This window comes from Anopheles gambiae, chromosome 2 (assembly GCF_943734735.2).
Source record: "Anopheles gambiae chromosome 2, idAnoGambNW_F1_1, whole genome shotgun sequence".
NCBI classification, from domain to species: Eukaryota; Metazoa; Arthropoda; class Insecta; order Diptera; family Culicidae; genus Anopheles; species Anopheles gambiae.
Window position 1 is genome coordinate 89824846 of NC_064601.1, and position 23134 is coordinate 89847979.

Genomic DNA, 23134 nt, shown 5'->3' on the forward strand with positions numbered 1-23134 from the left:
TCGGAAAATCTGTTGCGATCAACAACGTCAGAAAGGCGGCAGCACTGAAATCCACAGCCACCACGTGCCGGTGGTGCCAACCCGAAGCCCCCCAAAAACGACACTTTTTTTTGCACGGGCGTCAGTCGCTGTCGAATCTTTGCAGCACACCAAGTTGGTTCCGTGTGCAGCGTAGCATAAGGATGTGTGCAGCAGGTCTGTCGGTGTTGCAAACGGTTATCTCGTTTATAGATTTCGATATTTTCCGATGCATTTCATTTCGGCACACACACACACATACAGATATCTGGTTCTTACACCCGGTGCGCACTCGTCGAGCAGTACACACGTCTTCCGCTACAATAAACTTCCAATAAGAGAAAGAGTCTGCAGCGACGGAGCGATCCCTTTTGCAACCTTTTATTTCGTTTTGTTTTACTGTGCAGCGGTAAAAATCGAATCCAATATCCAATATGCGATATACAGCTCCCCCCATCGGGAGGAGTATACTCTGCACACGATTGGAGGTATGGATATATGCAATCCCACACCACCACGAGGCTCGCTCGCCGGAAACTCACTGGTGGGGAATTAATTTTTAGTACAAAACATTAAATCTAACAGCGCGTTTTTTTCCCCCCAGGGCGCTCATCCGTTCGTGATCTTGTTCATATCTTTGGAAATAAATGCAAGTACATCCGCAAGTACGTCACTTGGCACAATTGGTTCATCCCCTCAAAAAAAGCCCCTAAATGGAACGGATCAAAATAGTGTACTGTCAATGGGGAAAAAGAGGAAAAATCTTCCACAACGATACAAAACACACACACTCCAAAGCTTGTTTTATCGCAAAAGGGTGCAAAACCGAACCTTGGACCCCGACAACCAACGTACAATCTGGAGTTCTGGGGGGGGGGGGGGGGGGGGGGGGGTTGTAAGCCATTATTTTTCGCCTGTCAAAATCGATCGACAACCAGAACGAAACAAAAAATGCAACCGACAAACCATTCCTTCCAGCAGTTGTAATGAAGTGCCGGTTGTTTCGGTTGCCCTTTTTTCTTTTTTTTTTTGTTTTCACTGTCTGCTACAACTAACCTTTTCCCCCCAAAGCCCTCGGTACCTTCCCCTGCTTTCCGCTTTTCCGCGTATCGACAACACCATCATGATGACCCCCATCGGGGATAAGATGAATGAGATGGGCGATAGGTAACGAACGACAACAACCAGAAAAACAGTGACAACAAACTAGCCCCAAAAAACACAAACTCCCTCCGAATACAGGAGAAGCTCAAGATGCGCATCGTGTAGTGGGAAGCGCTTGTCACAAAGCGTGCGTATGTTTGTGTGTGTGGGAAACATGGGTAAACGGGTCATAAATTACCCTTCGAACAGGAGAAGGTTAAACCTCCGGCAACAATCCGGCCAAAAAGGGGTGTGCGTGTGTGTGTGTGTGTGCAAGCAGGTCATAACCATTTGACATCAGTGGCCGCCTGCTTGTACTGTGCCTCCGCCTGCCAACCGGTCAACACCCCCCTTATCTTCGGTTTTGATCGGTTCACATGGTTTTGCGCCTTTCCCTTTCATATGTTGCGTGTGCGTTAGCGGTTAATCTAAACACGAGCAACGAGAAACGCACAGTGGAAGGTGGCCAAACGATGTAATTCGACATGCCGGAAAGAATCGATAAACACACACACACACACGTAGGGGTTTTTTTCCCCCTTTCCGATTCCGATTTGGTCAGTGGGGTGAGAAAACTGTCAAAAAACGACACCCGGCTGTTGATATGTTCCTAGGGGGAGGGTTAGGTGACCCAAATTTTGCCACACAATTTTTACGACTGTCATCTATTTTCCTCTACTATTGGCAGGCAGCAGTGGAGGTTTTTCAGATCGGTGCTGGTTGTGGTGAACTGCCAACTTGGCTTCAATCAATTCATTGACCTATGCTACCCCGACCGCGAGCGATTTAGAGCGGGGTGGGGATAGTTTTATGCTTTTCTGCCAAACAAAACGGCGTTCATGAAAGAGGTCGCTGGGCAAACAAAATTTCTCATTTTTTACAACCGTTTTTGCGAAAAAAAAACCTGTACCTTCAATCAAAACAAGACTTCACTCAGTCCTTCCAGCATCCTATTGGAATCCTAATCCAATTGACCATAATTGCGTTACTTTAACACAGAGACACGACCAATTTCCAGCGTCCTATTGGAATCCTAATCCAATTGACCAGAGCCTCGACAAATTAAACTCATCAAAAATGCGATACTCGTAGCATATTATTACAGCATAGCTCAGCCAACAATGAAAAAACTTAGAATTGGCATTTTTGAGTTGATTAAACGGTTGCAGATATTACATTTAAGAATCCCCATGAGACCAAGAGGATATTCGATTTACACAAAAAAAAAAGATGTACAGAATATAGATTGTAAAATCCGGAAAATTGATCTCTGGCACGACCATAGTATCAAACTATTCGAACGGATTATGACCATAATCATGTCAACGGTGTGATCGTACGAAATGTCACAATAAAGAATCAATTTGCATTGGATCATTGCTTGGGCAACATCTTCTGCATTTCACTCTAAGTCTTCCGTCTTCAGTTATTCCGCCTTCAGTCCAGTGCTCATTAGAATATTTTAAAATATCACACTTTATGTTCCATTTTGAACATCAACAATTAACTGAGATCAGAAACACTCATCTTGAAGTTTTCTATTGTTCTTTCTAAAAAAAAAATGCTTAATTTGGAAGCCAAACCTCATAGGCAACCGAACAGGAAAATAAGTCGTCTCAATATAATTGAATGCTCCACCAATGATCCTTTGCAACTCCCCAAAAGACATTACCACCAGTTGAGTTAAGCGCCACGTTGCTTCCCAAAATTCATGCGTCTCGTCGAACACGTAAAACACATGCAAACGTCTAAAAGGCGTCCCTGCCTCCACCAAAACCGTACCGTATCAACCATGTGAGAAGGTCATAATCATACGAACGAAATTACGCTATCTACTTACCCGAGGGACATCCACTTGGCGTACAGTGCACCCTTGCCGGCCGGTATCTTCAGCTCCATACCGGACACTAGCAGGTCCTCGCAAGTGACGGCTGCCAGCGAGTTCAGTGCCGCTGCAACGGTGCTGCAAAGAAGAAGAAGAAGAAGAGCGGAAAAGAACCTAATAAGAAGCCGAACTATCCATCCCAAAACGCTTTTGCGCGCGGCAACGCTTCTGCCGTGGCGCCCGGGAAAGCGCCCGCAGTCTTAATTGTGCTGCGAAATTGTGCCTCAATGTGAGTCACTTAATTGGAACCGAACCCCCAGCCCGCTCGCTGGGATGGGTTTGTTCGTGTGAATGTGTTGCGGCTCCATTTCTTAATACGCTCCGAACAGCCAGACGTGACGCTCGCCTGCACTGATGCCGGGCGCAAAATACGAATGTAATTATTATAACAACATAAAAGACAAGGCGCAGGCACACAGGCGCAGAGTGGTCGAACCCCCTCTTGTGCCGCTGTGTGTCGACTTCATATACCCGCGAAAAGTGATAATGCGAAAAGGAAGTTTCACGAGCGGTGTCGACTTCCTGAAGTGGGCCCTGTGTGGCGCAAACTGTGTTTGCCACTCCCGGTTTTTCCACCAAAAACAGACGTTTCGCACGACTTCTCAGACACACCCGAATGATGATGATGCACCGACAAAGGCAGCTTCAGCACACAGCCGCCGCCGCCGCCGTCGCATTGTGAAGCAAGTGATCAACCTGAAGCAGCCCAAACACACAGACGAATTTTATTAGAATGTTAATTTTATTCCAACGCCGCGCGCGGACTTCAGTCGGTGGGCGAGCGAGGCGGAAAAGACACATTGCACAGCCTGGCCCAGGAAAGGTACGAGAGTGTTTAGTCACCGGAAGGAACTCGTAGCACTCCCGTGCCCGACTGCCCGGGCCCGGTGTTCTGACAATCAAATTTGAAGACTTTGTGCATAGCGACCAAAAACTTCTGCCACCGAACGAAGTTGCCCTTTTTCGCTCTGCCGCATCTTTGGCTACAGGAACATAAACACAAAAGCGCTGCGCAGTGGGGAGGAGATTAGGTTGCAGTTTCGGTAATACAAATGAAATGTATATTCCACGGTCATTAGAATACAAAATGAGTACGTTTATCGTGACAGTTTTGAAGAGACGTAGGGACTTGCGGAAAAGTCTTAACAATGGGAAGAAAATGCTTCAAAATGTCGCTCTTGGCTCTCGAAAGGCTATTATTGAATATTTCACACACAAAAATTACAATCAATTATATCCAACAGACTTATTGTTTAGTCCTTCATTGTGCATTTCCCTTTATTATTGCTTTTCCTAATCAACAGATTGCTCTGGCAAACACTTCAATCGCACTTAATCCTGTGTTGCATGTGTTCCATTAAAAAAAGGTAACGGGACATTGCACTACGCTCCCTGTTAATTACACGAAAGCATCATCAACAGGCAATCGCTAAGAAGTCTCTAGAAACGCTTTTGATTCTTGTTTTTCATCTTTTCCTGACATACAATACACACACCCACAAAAAACAGGTAACATAGAAACACCAAACAATGATTAACAAGAAATGCTTTCACAATTACTTTTTGCATGCTTCTCCTCTTTTTTATTGCTCTTCTTTCCTCCTCCACCGGGCATGACGTTTCAAAAAAACCGAATTCCACTGGTCACCAGAACACCCGTAGGGAAAGGTCAGTGTACGTGCCGACGACCCTTCATAATCCCCAGCACGATGTTTGATGCCGAGGAAGAAACGGTCCCGCCACATGGGATCTCGTCAGGCGGGAGGCTTAATTTCTGCGGAAATTTCGCTACTCAACAACCGCCCCAAAATCAATCCAAATTAACAACCGTAAATGAGAGCCACGCGGTCTAGGCTAACAAACACACACACACATCAAACGGTTGTGGGAAACGAAAAACGGAAGGAACAACACAGAAAAAGCCAACCATCATCCTCAATAAACCCATGATTCCAAGAATAGTCCCGGCATGAAAAAACAAAACAACAAAAATCCACCTCATCTCAACGATGGGGCGAACTCACCACCACGTGGAGGGCAGGATGGCCACCGGATGCCATACTTTTATGGATGATCGTAAAGTTGATTAATCGGGTCTATTAAAAACTTATCAAACCCTGCTCCCGTACCTTTATTTTTTTTTTTCGGAACGCTGAAGAGAAAACCCTCGACACATTCGCGAGATGACCGGGCAGAAAGGTTGTGAAAGCGAGGGCGGCCTCGAGTCCATCAAACAGGACCATTCGCCCAAGATTAGTGTCTCAATCCCGCAGATGGCCAGGGCGGGGGGGGGGGGGGAACCAAAAACAAAAACAGACGTACCCTCGGGCTACCAGCATCCAAGCATTCCCGCTACCATCCATGAGCTGTTTTCTCCCATCATCTTCACAGGGCTTTTGGATATGCCGTGATGGCTTAGTAGCGATGATTAGTGTGCGCCCATCAGCAACCTAATGTTGCCTCTATTTTTTGTTGGCCTCCTGGTTGTTCCGCTACTGGTTCGAATGCGTTCCCTTTCAGCGGCAGACATTTACACCACCGGTTGGTTTGAATGGTCCCGTTGGGGCTTCTGTTGCTGATTTAATGCGTCTCATTATCGACATTCGTCAATATTCTGTAGAGGCAGCAGCACAGTGCCTCGTAGTCTCCAGCGAGGAGTGAAAAAGTGTGCCGCCCGCGTTTGACTTTCACAAAGCATGGCGGGGTGGAAGTTAATTGAGAGCTTTAGCTTTCGGCTGTATGCCGGTGGAGTGTGGGCTTTGCAGCAAACGAATTGTTTTGCGCAAATCGACGCCTAAATGTAGATTATTTAAGGCGGTCTTCTGTCAGCAGCTGTTTGTGAGCAATCAAAGCTGTTATTTGGAAACCCCTCGGGGTTAAATGAAACATTGTCTGGTGCCATAGCTTCCGAAACAACCAGTGCAAGAACGAGTAGGAAAATAGAAACACAGAAGACTTGATATTGCGATTGCGACTAGAACAGAAATTACAACTCCTACGCTACTAATCCAATGGTCGGAACATTGAAGGCATTATTTGATTATTCCGGCAATGTCCATCAACAAGTCATCCATGAGCTTTGTTCAACAACAGCAACCACCAAACCCCGTACCACGAACTGCCCAACAACGCAAACCAACACGGTTGGAATGTAAACCAATTCGAATGTGCCTGGGCGAATGTTCAGCTGAAACCGAAATTCCTAACCTCTTTTTCCCCCCCGGTGCAAGCCGATGTACATCGAAAACCAATCGTGATCGTGGTTTGTGCCAATCTAACCTCACCCACTCAGCAACAACCCACACATACAAACGGTACCTGTAGCTGCGCTGGCAAGGCAACGGCCTCCAAGCATGGAGCAGCTTACGAGGCAGCGCAAACGCTGCGCCAGCGTTTTGCAAATTAATTGACAAGGAATTTTCGAAACACTCCACAATGATAATTAACCATTTTGAGGCGGGAAGGGCGGAACCATCACCATCATCATCGAGCAAGTGTACGTTGCATACCGCGGTCACCTGGTACCTCGGCCGATAAATTCCTTTCCCGGACTGTGGCTTTATTTCGTGGCACGAGATTGCTAACTTGCCTCCGAGCTTTACACACATTTCTTGGTTAGCATTCAAATCATATTGATCGGTGTCCTATCTACGGCGCTGTCACGCTTTCCTGCTTTATGTTATGCATTGCTATGCTGTACTGAATGACTGCTGTTCGGGAGTCGAGTCAAAAGTATTTGTTAAATCACAATAACAAGTGTGTTGCATACATTTTGGCGCTGCACATACGCTTTCTGTCAGGTCTTTCTTCTAACTGTGGGGCCCTTCACGATTCTAGTTAGTTATTTGTATGGAATTTGACAGTTGGAGGCTGAAATCATGTAAACACTCCATGCAAATCCACACACAAAACTAGCTTGCAATTTTCAGTCTTGATTATTCTAGCCTCAAAGCTAGATTTACATTCGAGTACCTGCTCGAAACATGGCAAAACAAGGTGGTGTTTACATTTACCCCAAGGTGCATTAAAGAGATCAGGTGATGGAATCCAGAATCAAAGTGTATGCAGTCCAGGTGGTCACATAGCATGTTTTTTATAACCAAATTTGAATATCAATTTTTGACAAGATGGGTGAAAACTTTTGTTCAAACAAGCTCTCTGGAGGCTTGACGAATACTCAAAACACTATTATAATCTTCATTCAGAAGCAGAAGTGATAAAAATCAGCCTTCTAAATTCATACACCTTGGGATAAGCCCACCTGTTTATTATACCTACTTAAACAGCTGCTTGAAAACTGCTATACAATGCAAACAGCTGACAGGCTGAAATTTCAGCTTACGAACTTAAAACGGAAAGGACTCCTGTTTTTGATTTTAAATGCAAATTTGTCAATTTTGCATACTTTTAGGCACTCCACATACGTCATTCTTCGAACTGTTTTTGATTGTTGTATGCAATTGACAAATTGGCATACTTTTAGGCGCCGAGTAAGGCAATCGTGGGTCAGTATTAATCTTATTGGAAATGGCCAAACATTTCACAAATATATAAACAATTTCACAGAACAATTAATATTCTCTAAATCCTATAACGTTCCTAAACGCCAGCGAGAGGCTGACATTACTTACCCCAGGCTGGCGGCGAAAATGCCCGCCACAAAGATCCCGGCCATGAATTTGATGTGCCCGAACACATCCATCACGTAGAACGGCAGCAGCTGATCCGGGGCCGTGATCTGGCCGGCCGCCAGCGGGTCGCAGTCGGAATAGTGTGCGAAAGTCATCAATCCCGTGTAGAAGTTCATCAAAAACACCGCAATCAATCCTGCGAAATGGAGGAGAAAAACCAGACCACAGAAGCTCGGTCGAATGAGTAAGCAATATAAAAAGGGGTATGTGAGCTTTGAGCTGTGAGAGGGGAAAGGTATTTCAAAACTGCACCACCCGGAAGTGGAAACCAAATTAAAGTAAACGAAAAATAACATGGCACTCAGCACGAGAGGAGACGGATGGAGTTGTGTGAAGCGAGCAAAAGAGCGTAAAAAAAGCTGCTCGAACAGAAAACAGTTTCGGTTCGAACTTTCGAAAACATATCAATTAGATTGACTTATTCGTTCGTCCGTCCGTCCGTGATTGCATGCTCTCTGGACGATATGCAGCCAAATTGGGGGATGAACGCCCCGGCAAGGGGTGGGTGTCCCGGCAACGGGAACACGATTAGTTTAGTTTTTGGTTTGGGTAAACAACTGCAAACAAACAGCAAAATTTTATTTCCACTTCCTTCAAACATTTAATTAACTTTGTTGGCCAAATACGACGATGCCGGACGCTTCTTGCCAGCTGCAATGAAACGTCCCACAACACCCAAAAAGTGAAGCGAGCCCGAGCGTTCGCCTAGACTGACGATGAGCTGAGACGAGACGAGACGAGAGATTGTTTCAAAAAGTTGCCTCTGCATCGTTCGGGTTTGTTGTTTGTTCAATACCGGCTCTATAAGATTGCTTTTTGGAATCTGGCACTGATGGACCATCGATGAGCGCAAATGTAAAGCTGTGTGTCTCCACTCTTCCATTCCGAGTCTATTTGTTGTATCGGGCCGGCATGCACGCACACAGCCGATACAGAGCGATTCATCAAAAACAAACCTTAAACTACTCAGCTCAGCTTGTACCCATCCGCTGTCGTGTCATAAAGGAAAGCAAAACAAGTATCTTTTTTCGGGCCCTCACCGCCTCTCTCTCTCTCTCTTGCACCCACTCTATCGAAGAACTTGTACTGACATTGCGTTCAACAATGGTTACCCGTTGACACAGAGAGCAGTGAGAAAAACACCCCCCTCCACCATCACGCCATCAACACTTACCGAGCAGCGAGAAGTAGAGTGCAAGTTTGGCCGTTTTCAGCGATTTTAATGACATGCATTTTTGAACGGACGCCTGATTGGTGCAGAACATCGAGGTCCAGTAGAAAAAGCCACCGATGATGACGGAAAACACTGAGTGGCGAGTCGTCGGATTGGGATCAAAACTGTTGGGATGGGATGGGGTGAGAAAAAAGGGCGCGCACGGGCACACACACAAATTGCATCCCATTCGCACCGCGACGTGACATGTGTCAGTACGGTGAACGGCACACACGAAGGCAATGGAAAGCGACAAAAACCCAAAGTCACACGATGCGTTCATCATCGGCCAAAGATTCGCCGCAGTCACAATTCAGCGTCAATCCAGCGTTGTGCGTTGTGTGTGGACACCGTAAGGGTTTTGCGGCGCAATCGATGGAGTTGTGTGTGTGTGTTTTTTCGTTGTTGTTTTGCCATTTTGTCCATATCCACATATTTGCCGCCATCAAGTTGCACACCATCCATGAGTTGTTTTCAATTGTTCAGCCAAAAACAACATTGTCGTTTGGCGCAGGAAGCGAGTTCGAACAAGCGGTTTACGATAGGGGATCGATGGTATTGGTTTGCAAACCGATCGAACACACACACACACGTATGCGGATGGGTCGAGGTGTTGGCAGGTTTCGATAAACATCCCAGAAATTGATTCAAAACGGTCCATTAGACAGAGATTGTGTGTGTGTGGGTTTTAGCGGTGGTGAAGAAATAAAAGCATGAAAAGAGAAAAAAAGGAAAAGAAAAGAAATTATAAGAAAATTATAGAAAAATATAACATAAATACTAAAAAAACATATTAAAAATAATGAAAAAAATGCATTTTTCACATTGTTGTAAAAATTTTGGATGTGTTGATGCAAGCAGATACACCAAATAATTTCCACTACGACATGATGGAGACGCCTGGTAGTTCATAATTATAGAAGGAAAACTACCTCATATGTTTTGGTTTTATTATCTTTTAATGAGCTGTTAGCATCATAAATACATCAAATTTTCAAATAAAATATTCCAAAAATATTACGATCAGCAAAATAGCTTTTTTTAAACAGAAACATCCCTCAATTATTGCAAAATAATGGCAATTGCTCCTATTGAAATCGGCTATTACTAATGAATGAACGTGTTGACAAACTTCCGCCAATTTTATTGATGTGCATTCGTGTTAGCTAGCACAGAAAACAGGAACACCAAAAGCTACCAGCACTCAAACTGGGCCATTTTGCTATCAAAAAGATTACATCCCAGAGCGACAAGAGCATGTTCGCTCAGCATGTATGCAATCAACCAGATCTCCAAAAAACCTGTGTACAAAGCGTCATACAATTTTGCACAACTCGAGGGCATCCCGCGTACCGCCTCTGTAGGAACCTGTTTATCGACGCTTCAATCACATCGCACAATAGCGGGCCCCGGACCCGATTGGCCCGATGGAGGCGCATGGTTGCCCATCACAACACAAGCACGCGACATAAGCACCAGGCGAAAAAAAAGAACCAAATTATGTGCATAATTAATATTTATGAACTTCCGCACGGCTGCTGCTGCTTCGAAGCGGCTTTTCCGGGTTGTCCATTCCCGCTGACAAACCAACCGGGTCGAGTACTTCTTTGCTACGAAGACACAACACATTTTCATCGTGCCGGGACGTTCCACTGATGGACCACCGAACGGATATGCGATCGACTACCACACACACAGTGCCCATCCAGCACAGGTTTCGCATTCACGCGAGCGAGAGTATATTAAACAAAAAGCGGCGACAACAACAACGCTCAAGCCCCGAGGGAAGAGCACAAACAAAAACACAAGACATCGTGGCAAACAGCAATTGCTTGAATAAAACATTTCCTTTTATGTGCGCGGCAATGGTGGAACCTGGGAGTCCAGGTGATGATAAAATTTTCAGCCACTCCGGTTAACGGTAAAATGAAGGCTTTGCGCCCTCCAAATCGTGCACCCAGGAGCATGAAGTGCATGCGTCACCCGGAGAGGATGCAGGCGATTGTTTACCGCACAGAACAGTGGCAAAGAAAAATGTAATAAACGAAACCGCTAAAGCAAGTCGTTGCAGGCAAAGGTGCTTCGAGAGCCTGCTGCCCCATTTAGGCTGGGGTTAACAAAACAGAGTTTCTATTATTGCAGCATCACACCCGGAAAGCAATTCATTTAAAAGCAATGATATTGGCTGCGATGGTAAAACTTCTCCTTCTAGCTCTAGTAACGGTAAGCCGGAACTTAAACCGGAAACCTTCAATGTACAGCAGAGCGTTAAACCTTCTCCCTAAGCCAACTCAGCCAACTTTTTCACACACCTAACACTTGATGCAGTTTGCTGCAGCCGGCCAGTAACACGCTGAAAGCTTTCAGCCTGCACTTTATGCAGCGAATATGCGCGGCTCCTAGCCATGCAATAAAAGCTCCCCTCGCACATGCTCTAACCGGCTTTTGCTAACCGGCTCTTGACTTTCACTCAACCGAACATGTAGCAGCTAACCGCGCACGCGACAAGTGAGAAGAGAAGCGAGGGAGCAAAAAAATATTATTTTTTTAATTAAACGTGAAACCTACTTGAAAAATTCAATCCTATCGTGTTCCGCCGCCCGGCTAAACACGTCCGACAGTCCGGCCGAGTAGTGCGTCCCGAGTGCGAGTATTAGTATCAGCGACAGCAGCAACACACACGCCTGCGGAGAGAAAAGGGTAGAAGGTTAGGGTTAGCACAAACCTTTAAATGTTTTAAAGCTTCAACGAAAAAGGGGAAAACAATAGCACACACATTTCTAAAACCTTTCACTGATTCAAAATGTTCCCCATCACCTGCACCTCTTCTCGCCACACCAGCACTTTACTCTTACTTGCCCTCCACAGATTATTAAATAAATGAAAAACGGTTTAAAACATAAACAACGGGAAAGTGCTGCTGACAGGTTTTGATGCGAATGAGCACGAAATCGGGCGAGCATAGATTAACAAAGACAATCCTTTTTCCGGCTTTGCGCCGACTGTTGCAAAGTGGAGAAGGGGTCGGTTCCGATACGCTATCGAGATGGTGCTACCACCCCACCGTTCTTCCTCCTTCCGTCTACACCCATAAGTTTACCACTCCTCGATGGTGATCCTTTCTTCCGTTTGCACAGTTTTCACATTTTTAACTATGTTCAAATAAGCTGTGCCACGGACACAACCCTACGCCCGAACTGTTTTGTCCAACAGTCGGAGCAGAGAATAGGCGAGAGTTTAGGAACGGTAAACATTTCGGGGGGCCAAAATGATAAATGATATCTCTTTTTCTCGTTCACACCTCCCCGGCTTCGGTAGCGGGGAGAAAATCACTGCTTCCCAATCTCGTAAGCTCTTTGTGTGTCTGTGTGTGTGTGTTTTTTTTTTTGCTTCACTTCCTTCAGAAGAGTAAAAGCATTCAATTAGGAGACAAACACACCCGACCAGTTGGCTTCGTCGTTTTCCAGCAGCTCATCCGGCACGAGTGATCTATCGTCCCACACACCCCGCTGGCACCGCTGTGACAGTGCGCAAAACCGAGTTCATTCCGATAATAATAAAAGCCGACAAGAAAAGAAAAATAACATGCAAAGGCTCACTGGTGTCAGCTATTTTTCCAACAGCTCCGTCAATGACGAAAACAAAAATGAACAAAAATGCTGGAAAGTTGACAATGTCCACCAATATTTTGAGGCAAACGGGGGGAGAAAAGGGGACATCATCAACCACGGCCGGCCTATCGTTTTATGGACGAAATGTTTCAGCGCGTTGTCAAGCGCGAACATAATGCGAAGGAGGCACAGCCTGCGCCTTCTAGCGTTCTACCTCCCTCCTTTACTTTCCCTACTTTCCATTCTTTATTGTATTCATCATCGTTCCACTGAAAAAAAAACACACACACACACACACACACACCAAACAACTTCCTGCGAATGAACAGGCTGGAGGCTGGTGGCTGGCGATACTGGGTGCCTCGCAAACAATAAAACTTTCTAAATCACGTTTCAATTTCGTTTTCCCATTACTTTCACTCCCACTCGGGCAACCCTCTAAGGGAGGGGCAGTCGTTGGAAGCGGACTGTGGGCGAGAGGGGTGAAATTTTCACGAATCCTTTTAAAGCACCGCTTCCGTTAATCAAAGCCAACGATGGTTGGGTAAAGCTAGCTGGACCTGGTTCGGTTAGATGATTTCCATTTTTCATACGCCCATAGCCAGTGTCCGGGACATCCGAGCGGAAGTTTCGTCGCCGAAAAAAAGGGGTTTGGGAATGGGAACAGCACGGGAAGAAGAGTTGTCGCTACAGGCTACATCCCATAGCTTCATTTTCATTCACAGCAGCTGCTGTAATGATTTAACTTTTTAACTATGTTAAATAGGAGTGTATCCTTACTACAGTTTATCCATTTTGAAGGTACAAATAAATAAAGGCATAAATGCAATAGAAATAAAAAAAGGAAATTAAAAAAGCTTAAAATAGCTGTAATAAAACTGCAAAAACTTTACCGACTTGCCCAAGCAAATAAAACAAATCTTATCAGCCCTCACAAAAATCTTACAAAATAGAACCATTTCTATCATAAACACACTCTTCCCTTCCAATAGCGTGATGTCGTCTACAAAGTAACAAAACAACAATATCACAGTAAACACATCCATTCAAAAATCTTGATTTCTCTTTCTCCACCAACAGAAGATAAACACTTTCTTCGACTATATGCGACCCACACTCACGCACCATTTAACACCCGCAACTCGCCGTTTTTTTTTTTTTTTGATGGAGCAAATGAGCGGGCGCATAAAAACTAAACCAGCAATTTTCACCCAAGCAAACAAAACATAACCACACTTTCATTTTTGTCTCGTTTTTTTGCCTTTTTGCTGTCGTTTGTTTCGCATTCCCTTTTGTTTTTCGCGCACCGACCTACACGCGCCGGTTACCAAAAGCGTCCCGTGCAAAGCCTCTTTCCCTCGGCATCCTTTCCTAATGGACGCACACAAAATAATACACAGCCGCCAAAGAAAAGGGGTGGCACGAGCGACAATAAAACTGGCGCCACCACTTACAGGCTACACCACAGCAACAACAACAGCATCAACCAGCAGAGGAAATTCTTCCTTCCAACTCGAAAGCGAGTATATGGTGCATGACATCATTCGCACATTTTTTTTTTTTGTTTGTTTGTGTGAGTTGTGTTTGGTAAGCCCAGCAGGCAAAAACTTAACGCCCGAATCTTCCTTTATGCACGCCACTTTCTTATTTATTATCATATTATTATCTTGACGGGTGGATGGGTAAATATTCATCGTCACTTCCTGTTAGGGGGAAAAAATAGAACTCTTCAACACTAGCGAAACGCTTCGTTTTTGTGGTATAAGCAAAACAGGTGAAGTAAAGAAATCACCAGCAAACCAACATGACAAATAATGTGAAAGGATATTTATCTAATTTCCAGCTTTTTGTCTCTGTTGCACGGCATTGAATAGTACTGAGCAGGTTCGTGTCTTAGCGTGATGCACAATACGGCATTGAGATAAAGAGATACTTTTCTCTTTAAATTAATGTGTTAACAAAAGCAACGTATTTAAATCTTATACCTTCATAATGTATCTGTCCCTTGCGCCTAAATTTAGGCAACAAACAGTGCAATTTAGCCTAATAGTGTGCTTATTGCAATCGTTTTTCTTTTCCGAAACATTAAACCAATCTTTAAACGTTGTGTACACACATAGCTAATGTACGGAATGCTCCCATCTTCAATATTAATTCCAGCTGACGTCAACATGCCACTCCGGTACGTACAGGCAAATATGCTACTAAACTTCAATCAACCCAATCTAATTTCTCCCAGATATTGCTAGCGGCGTGTGTGACACACCGGCGTACGGTGCCGAAACATCCAATCTGTTTCTAGCAAACTCTCTAGCATCACCGCGAACGCGAGCCCCGGCGCTCTCGAAACGACACCGAAAAACCCTCCCCGCCTCCAGGAAGGCAGTGAAGCGCGAACCAAGCGTGCACGGTTGAGCAAATCGATTCAGGAATTAAGAATGACGTACACTTTTATTCGTACTCGCGGCTGTCAGCGCACCCGATTGGTGTAAGACTAATCAGGACGCCAACGTACTCCACACGCTAGCCGGGGAAAGCTCTTGCCATTAAGGAAAGCCGAACGTTATCCTCCCGAGACCCGGCGCGTGCTGCTATACTCAGACACACACACACAAACTCCCCACGTTCGATCGCATTCAATTGTCATTCGAATGGGATGCAAATCCTGCTTGAAATGAAGACTAACACACTCTGCTGCTGCTGTTGCTGTGTGGAAAGCGCACAATCTGGCAATGAGTCGACATACTCGTAACAGCCACATTCCCCCGGCGTTAGCCGGCTGTGTTGACGGTGTCTCAGACAGGCACCGAAATTTTAGCTTTCCGCTCAACAAAGCGGCAACCGTGTAAGACCGTGTGCCGTAATCCTCTTCGCTTCCGGAATCGATTACTGCCCGACTGCCATTCGTCGTGCCAGCGTTGTTCGTGCGGAGGTGCGATGAAGTAGCTTTGAAGTTGACAACAATTCCCGGGTCGGGAGCGTCTTGGAATGGAAAGTAATTTTACCCAGACGGTGAAGCAACCCTCTGCAGGAAGGAGCGGAGAACCGCACGCGATTGGTTCGTTGTTTGGCAAAATCTTTTACACTACGTCAGACTGCTAGTGCAAGGCACGAGGGCATCCGTTTTACTCGTTACAGCAGGAAGGTGTCAATCGGAACGAGATGCAGCCGTAGCGAGCGGGCTTACAGCTGTGTAGTTTTACAGTCTTGCAACCTTGCCATTTCCCATCAATTACGTAGCAAGAGAAACTACCACCCCACACAAGTAGATCTGAAGCATTCCATTGAACGGTGATAGAGATGGATCGGTTTGGTTTTGGTTCTCTTTTGCTGTTGGGACGCCTTTCTTCGTAATTTCAAGGGTAACGTACGGTTAACGAAATGGTAAAAGACATCTACATTACTTTCAATTTGTATTGCACATGTGTTGCCCTAGTTCTAGTGAACACACCTCTAGGAAATATCCGTAGTAAGATTTATAAATAAGTTTTGCAAAATGCTGAAGGTGAGTTACGTTTCATGGAGTTCGCCTAAAAGTATGCAACATGGCAACACATAATAGGCCGTGAGGTAAAAGCTAAAGAGACAACGCTAAATTCCATACATTGCATACTTTTAGGCGTATCACGTATGATGCATAGTAAAAGAACAATTTTAGCGAAAACAGGCATTGCAAATTTACTTTTACTTTACTTTAAAATTACTTTTGGCGATTAAAAATATTGGTATGACTCTTAAAGACGTTCGTCGCAACAGCGCTGGTCTAAAATTTTCCTCAATTTGTATGAAATTTAATCATTTCAATCAAGTTGCCGTATTTCAAATCGTTTAAATTATTTTTTCTAATTTTATGCCTGTTTAGTAAGCCTCCTCCGATGGTACCATTCCACGGAACTGCCAGATTTTACACAAATCAAAACCTACCATTTGCATAATTCGCATTCCTCTCCAGCACCATCATCGCCGATACCCTTCCCAGCAACAATCAACACCATGCTACCACCCCATGCGAAACGTAATCATCTTCACAAGTAAACTCATCACCGAAACCCTCCTCCCTCTCTCTCATCGTGGCTCACAAAACCCTTCAACCAGCGCCGTTGAAACGAACGAGGCTTATCGGAAATTCTGCATAAATCTCGCCCCGAACAGCTCCAGCTATCAGCAGTGCAGAAGAAAGCGAACGGAAGGCGACGAACGGAAGGCTTCGTCGGTTACAATGGTTTTTTGCTTTCCATTTTTTCTTTTTTACGTTGAAAGAAACCATCATTCTCCACGTGCAGGCTGGATGGTTTGGTGATGAGGCAGACGCCCTTACCATTCCGTTTATGGCTTCAGCCATGGGAAAAAGAGAAGAAAAAAAATGGCCTAACCAGATGAAGCTGACTCTTATCTTAACTGCAGCGATTTCGTGCTGCTGCAACGGCTTCATCTTAACACGCCACTTCAGCGTAGACTTTCTACTTTGGTGGAGCAAAAAAACAACAAGCTACAAATAAAAATTTATCAAGCACATGGAGATAAAACAACACTATACAAAAAAAAAGTTAAATAATGTCCGAGTTTGCCACAAAAAAAATCTTCAAAACATCGACAAGCATTCCGAGCGAAAGAGTAAAGTGACTTAATTTTCATGCCCAACACAACACAGCACCAGGGCACGAGGGGGAAAAGTTGCCAACAATCGTGAAACAATGTGCCAAAACCAACTACACCATTACGGTGAGCGCGCACACGTTATGATTTTATAAACAGTTCATATTTTTCAACCGAGCTTTTCCTACTAGAACTCGACGCTCGGCTCTACCAAGAAGAAGAGCTGGCTCCGGGGCTAGAAAAGCCCATATCATTACGCTACAACCAGCCGGAGAAGCATTCATTTTTCTTGCCGCTTTACATTCCCGAAGCATCGCGCATACCGCAATGCCCCCTCCCCCCTCCTTCCCGGAACACGGTGGGTCGTACAAAAAAAATGAGAATATCAAGACTTTGATTGCACAGCGCCAACAGCGCGCACCGCCGCTCCTACTCAGGAATGATTGACTCGCCGAGTGACTGAATGCTGCCGCGCGGTCTTCGCTTGCTCAAACGTGCCGGGCGACGGGACGGGCAGCGGAATGAAAACGGAGAAAGAGAGCGAAAAAAAAAGCAAATGCCCCGTGATTCCATAAGTTGACGGAAGGAAATAAATTTTCCACTACATTCCGGTACCGCTTTAAAGAGCCCCGCGCTACGGGCGGAACCAACAGAGCGCGGGCCGACGACAGGGAAGGCTTGCAAATTTACAACCTCACGCCCCGAGGCGCCAGCACCAGCACTGTCAGCTGGCTGGGCTGGGAAACACACCAACCGACCGGGGTGGGACACCCCCATTCCATGCAAATTCCCCCTTTTTTCGGTGGAAAATTTATTCAAATTCGTCATATTGCAAAGGCCTCCCCCCCTGGTTGGTTTTACGCAGAAAGCGTGGCGACAAAAATCAAGCGCGCCTTTCGCGTCTCTACCCAATTTCCATATGACTGATTGCGATAATCGGATACCGTTTGTCAGGCGGGTGGGCTAGGATGCCCGCGAGCCAACCCACCCGCCTGACAAACTACAGCGTGACGGCGCGTTTTTGTTTCGTGTTATTTTTGCCACTACCGTTTCGGTCGTTGGTTTGTATATGCAACACATACAGAAAGACAGATATACACACACACGTAGAGAACAATTCACATCATACTTTGTCAATTTTCACATTTCCGTGATTTAAGATGCGATGTGAGCAAACAACGTCGTGTGTGGATGTCACTATGATGCAATTTGATTGTGGAAATGAGCCTGAAATTGGATGGGGCTCGATTTATCTTCACTTTGCAGCAGGAAAAATAGCTCCATCCATTACTCTTCCGTAAATGCCTGCGCGGCTTGTCTGTTATTTGATGTTTGCGGGATCCATTTTAAACGGAAGCGTTTGATTTGATTGTTCGCTTGGCGTCGAGCAAACCGAACCGTTCGCGTCCGAATCGCCAAGGTTATGAACATTAGAGATTAATTAATTTTAATTACATACATTTAGGCGCTTCGTTGATGAAAAAGGAAATTGTGAACAAATGTTTCGCCTGAAGGTATGCAAAATGTAGTTTTAACTACTTTTTAAGCGATTTTGTAACTTGAAAGTAGTCATGAAACATATTTTTCAATGCATAAGTTCAATACATTACATAAAAACCATCAGTCATCAAACCACCAAACATCAAACGGACTTTGTAATTGCTTTTGGCCTATGAAATCAAAATTAAACATGAAATCCATCTACCAGCAAATACTAGCAACGTGTCTGCGCGTGTACTACTACTTTGAAAAAAAAGACGAATGCATTTGTCCAATGTCTATTGACTTTGCGACAAATCGATAACTTCCTCCCAGAACCGCAAATTGTTTGTTTTTCCCCTTTTACTTTATTCCGTGCCAGATCAAACGTTTTTTTTTTACATTTTTGCAACAAGTAGCTTGATTTTATGATTCTTGTATCGAAAAAAATAATCATTGAAACTCTTTTAGCAAGTACATATTTGCCCAGCCATTTGGCAATTGAGGGTTTTGTCGACGCAAACACGCACCAAGAGCTTGTGGCTAGGTTTGAGTTTGATACTCTTATTCAAGCAGCACCCGTACGAAAACTCCTGTTCTGAATGTTCCCATTTCATTCATCTGTTCGTCATCCGCCATCACTGAAGCGAGCGAGTATTAACCCAATGTACACATGTCTGCGTATCCCTTGGAGGGTTTCCTCCCACTGCAGCCACTTGTTGCCAGGCCCGGAACGCATTTGCCCCGTTACGCCAAACAATCTTCCTACGCACACGTGTCTGTTTACCGGTGTTGCCTTCCCTCCCTAGCTACTGATGACTCCTCCCCCCTTTCCAGTCACTAAGCATATGCACGGATTCTTGACATCCCTCCCGCACTCCGCAACCAATAACAATAATGTCACGCTATTTATCTTCATATTCTATACAGGTGAGATTACACTCATCTGTTCACTTTGCAATCTAACTTTGCCTATTTTTGCCGTTCGCTGTACCATTTGTTGCTTTGCCCTGCATCTCACACTCTACCCACCACACCATCGTACACTCCCACCCACACACGGTATGGAAACAATGCTACCGTAAATGCTTAAAAATTCTAAAACAACTCCAACCCGCTTCTTCCTCCGCCTCATACAGCCAGCGCCATTCAGGAGAAACAGGCGAAACAATGAAAGAAATTTGTGGCACGTGGTTTCAATTGCAAATTTCGCTTCACCCGGGCCTATGCTATTCTGACAGACCAAAGCCTTCCACTGCTCCGGCAAAGCGAGTGGGTGGGTTTGTTGAGTTTTCCAACCCCCTGTGCCTCCCATCATCAACCAGTACCTCCCGTTCACCACCACCCGCCTAGCTTTCCTGGGAAGAAGTGTCCGTGAAAGAAACAATAAATTTCCATTAGACGTTTTCCAACTGGGCGTCTTACGCAAATGCGGGAAGCAGCATTTACTTGGCGCATCCACCTTTTCCCCAGCTTACATACCCGGCTTCTTGGGAGACGTCAAATACGCAACCTCTCAAGAGAAAAAGGAGAATCGAGCGCCCGTTTGACTGCGCGGTGTTGCTACTTGCTGCTGTTGTGGAAATATTTATTCCCCGCCCGACCCCCCCCCCCCCCCCCCCTACGACCGCACGCGCAGATTAGCATTACACTGTCTCGAGGTGACTTCACACGTACCATCATCATCAGTGCCACTTTCAGCCACCAGCCATTCATGATTCCTTTTATAGGGGGGGGGGGGAAGCAGGAAAGGCACATTTGGCAACCAGATCTCCGAAAGCACGACCGTATCCTAGGCCTGCCACACCAATACAATCCTGCGGCGGGTGCTAATGAATGCATAATTTGTCTAATTACAAGCACCAGCCTCCTCAGCAAAACCGTCACTGGGTGGGGGGGGGGGACACCAGTATAGCTGTATAATTTCCAAATTATGGAAAAAAGGAAGATGGGTTTGTATTGTTGCCGATAGAGTGGAGCTTTTGCTGCGTGTTTTCGTGGAAATGATGGTACCCGCTTTGCAGGAAGTGTGACTTCAATGCGGAGACCCATTAAGATACCCTCTCTTTCTTCTTTCCATAGAAAATTATAACAATATTAGACCTCCATATGATGTCACACCAGCAAAACGTTAGCCTTAACCAGTAGCAGTTGAGAAGGGTAGTAGGAGGGAGGCAATAAATGACAGAAATGAAGATGTTTATTGTAGGCAATTGAGCCGTGTGCGACCCGCGCCACTGACTGTTTGTAAGTAATCGAATTCAATTAGAGTCGTATAGACTCGCTAAACCATTGGAATGGGAAACCATTGTCGCCGAAACTGATAAGATTACGGGCTGTGAATGGTTTGAGCAAAAAAAAATATATAAAATTCTAATTTTAAGCTGGCGCCTAACAGGTTGGCTGATAATTCCCCGATCTGACACATAGATGGCGCATAGATAGTATTAAATGCATTTTTTTTATATACAGTAGAGCGTCGATTATCCGGGCAGCTCGGGACCGGACGGTTGCCGGTTAATCGATTTGCACGGATAATGGTCCAAGAAATGTCAAACGCATATAAAACATGTGAAATTCACTAATTTTATTATTAATTCACCTAGAATCAATCGATTAATCGTTAGTAGAATATTATTTTAATCAATAACTGTAGGTTTCACAACTGTTCATGAACAAAAATACATTTCGAAAATACTCCTAGACACTACAGAGCTGCACAAGAAACTGGTTTCCCAATTGATTATCGCTGCAAACTTTCGCCGTACGTATGAACGAAGCTGTCAGATTTATGCGCACGGTTAAGCCGCCCGCCGGTTAATCCGTCCCCGGATAATCGACGTTCTACTGTAGTACCAACCTTCAAATGATTCGTGTCAAAATTTGACGTCTGTATGTCAATTAGTTTGTGAGACAGAGCGTCTTTTGTCAAGCAATTTTTGTTATTGTGAAAAAAAAATGGAAAAAAAGGAATTTCGTGTTTTGATAAAATACTGTTTTCTGAAGGGAAAAAAATACAGTGGAAGCAAAAACTTGGCTTGATAATGAGTTTCCGGACTCTGCCCCAGGGAAATCAACAATAATTGATTGGTATGCAAAAATTCAAGCGTGGTGAAATGAGCACGGAGGACGGTGAGCGCAGTGGACGCCCGAAAGAGGTGGTTACCGACGAAAACATCAAAAAAATCCACAAAATGATTTTGAATGACCGTAAAATGAAGCTGATCGAGATAGCAGAGGCCTTAAAGATATCAAAGGAACGTGTTGGTCATATCATTCATCAATATTTGGATATGCGGAAGCTCTGTGCAAAATGGGTGCCGCGCGAGCTCACATTTGACCAAAAACACCAACGTGTTGATGATTCTGAGCGGTGTTTGCAGCTCGTTAACTCGTAATACACCCGAGTTTTTGCGTCGATATGTGACAATGGATGAAACATGGCTCCATCACTACACTCCTGAGTCCAATCGACAGTCGGCTCAGTGGACAGCGACCGGTGAACCGGCTCCGAAGCGTGGAAACACTCAAAAGTCCGCTGGCAAAGTAATGGCCTCTGTTTTTTGGGATGCGCATGGAATAATTTTTATCGATTATCTTCAGAAGGGAAAAATCATCAACAGTGACTATTATATGGCGTTATTGGAGCGTTTGAAGGTCGAAAGCGCGGCAAAACGGCCCCATATGAAGAAGAAAAAAGTGTTGTTCCACCAAGACAACGCACCGTGCCACAATTCATTGAGAACGATGGCAAAAATTCATGAATTGGGCTTCGAATTGCTTCCCCACCCGCCGTATTCTCCAGATCTGGCCCCCAGCGACTTTTACTTGTTCTCAGACCTCAAAAAGATGCTCGCAGGGAAAAAAAATTGGCTGCAATGAAGAGGTGGTCGCCGAAACTGAGGCCTATTTTGAGGCAAAACCGAAGGAGTACTACCAAAATGGTATCATAAAATTGGAAGGTCGTTATAATCGTTGTATCGCTCGTGAAGGGAACTATGTTGAATAATAAAAACGAATTTTGACAAAAAAAAAATGTGTTTTTCTTTGTCAGACCGAGGACTTATCAGCCAACCTGTTAAATGTATGCACATCCCATGGATCGTATCCGTTGATTTTATTATTTAATACCATTTTTTTCCTCACAAAAGTGATCACTATTTATTATGTTTTAACGATGTGGATTATCATTCAGTTAACTTTTGTTGATGGGAATTAATCAAAAATCAGAAACCATTTTAACCTCCCATCGTTTCTTCTTTTATCAAGTTAATAATCATCCCAAACATCGAAAAAGCTGTCATCTACGCCAAAGCACAACATAAGCTGTAAAGTATGTAAAAATTGAAAAAGAATCACTGCCTCTTCTTCCACAAACTTTCCCAGCACACACATACACAAAATAAAAGTATTTGTGAACTTCATGATAAATACAACGAAACTGGAAAAAGAAACAAAACACACACAAGAATAAAGCTACTTCTTTCTCCCGTAACGC

At 44.7% G+C, this 23134-nt stretch overlaps 1 protein-coding gene across 6 annotated transcripts in view; it reads right to left on the minus strand.

Moving 5' to 3' along the window:
• The window catches only part of LOC1276460 (sodium-coupled monocarboxylate transporter 1), a 47662-nt gene that overhangs the window by 11485 nt on the left and 13043 nt on the right, over positions 1-23134 (minus strand). For all 6 annotated transcript variants that reach the window (XM_061644191.1, XM_061644189.1, XM_061644193.1 and 3 more), the window contains exons 6-9: positions 11519-11634; positions 8912-9075; positions 7678-7873; positions 3002-3124 (exon numbers count right to left, since the gene is read on the minus strand). In XM_061644191.1, the coding sequence (XP_061500175.1) occupies positions 3002-3124; positions 7678-7873; positions 8912-9075; positions 11519-11634 (599 nt within the window). The remainder of the gene's footprint in view (positions 1-3001; positions 3125-7677; positions 7874-8911; positions 9076-11518; positions 11635-23134) is intronic.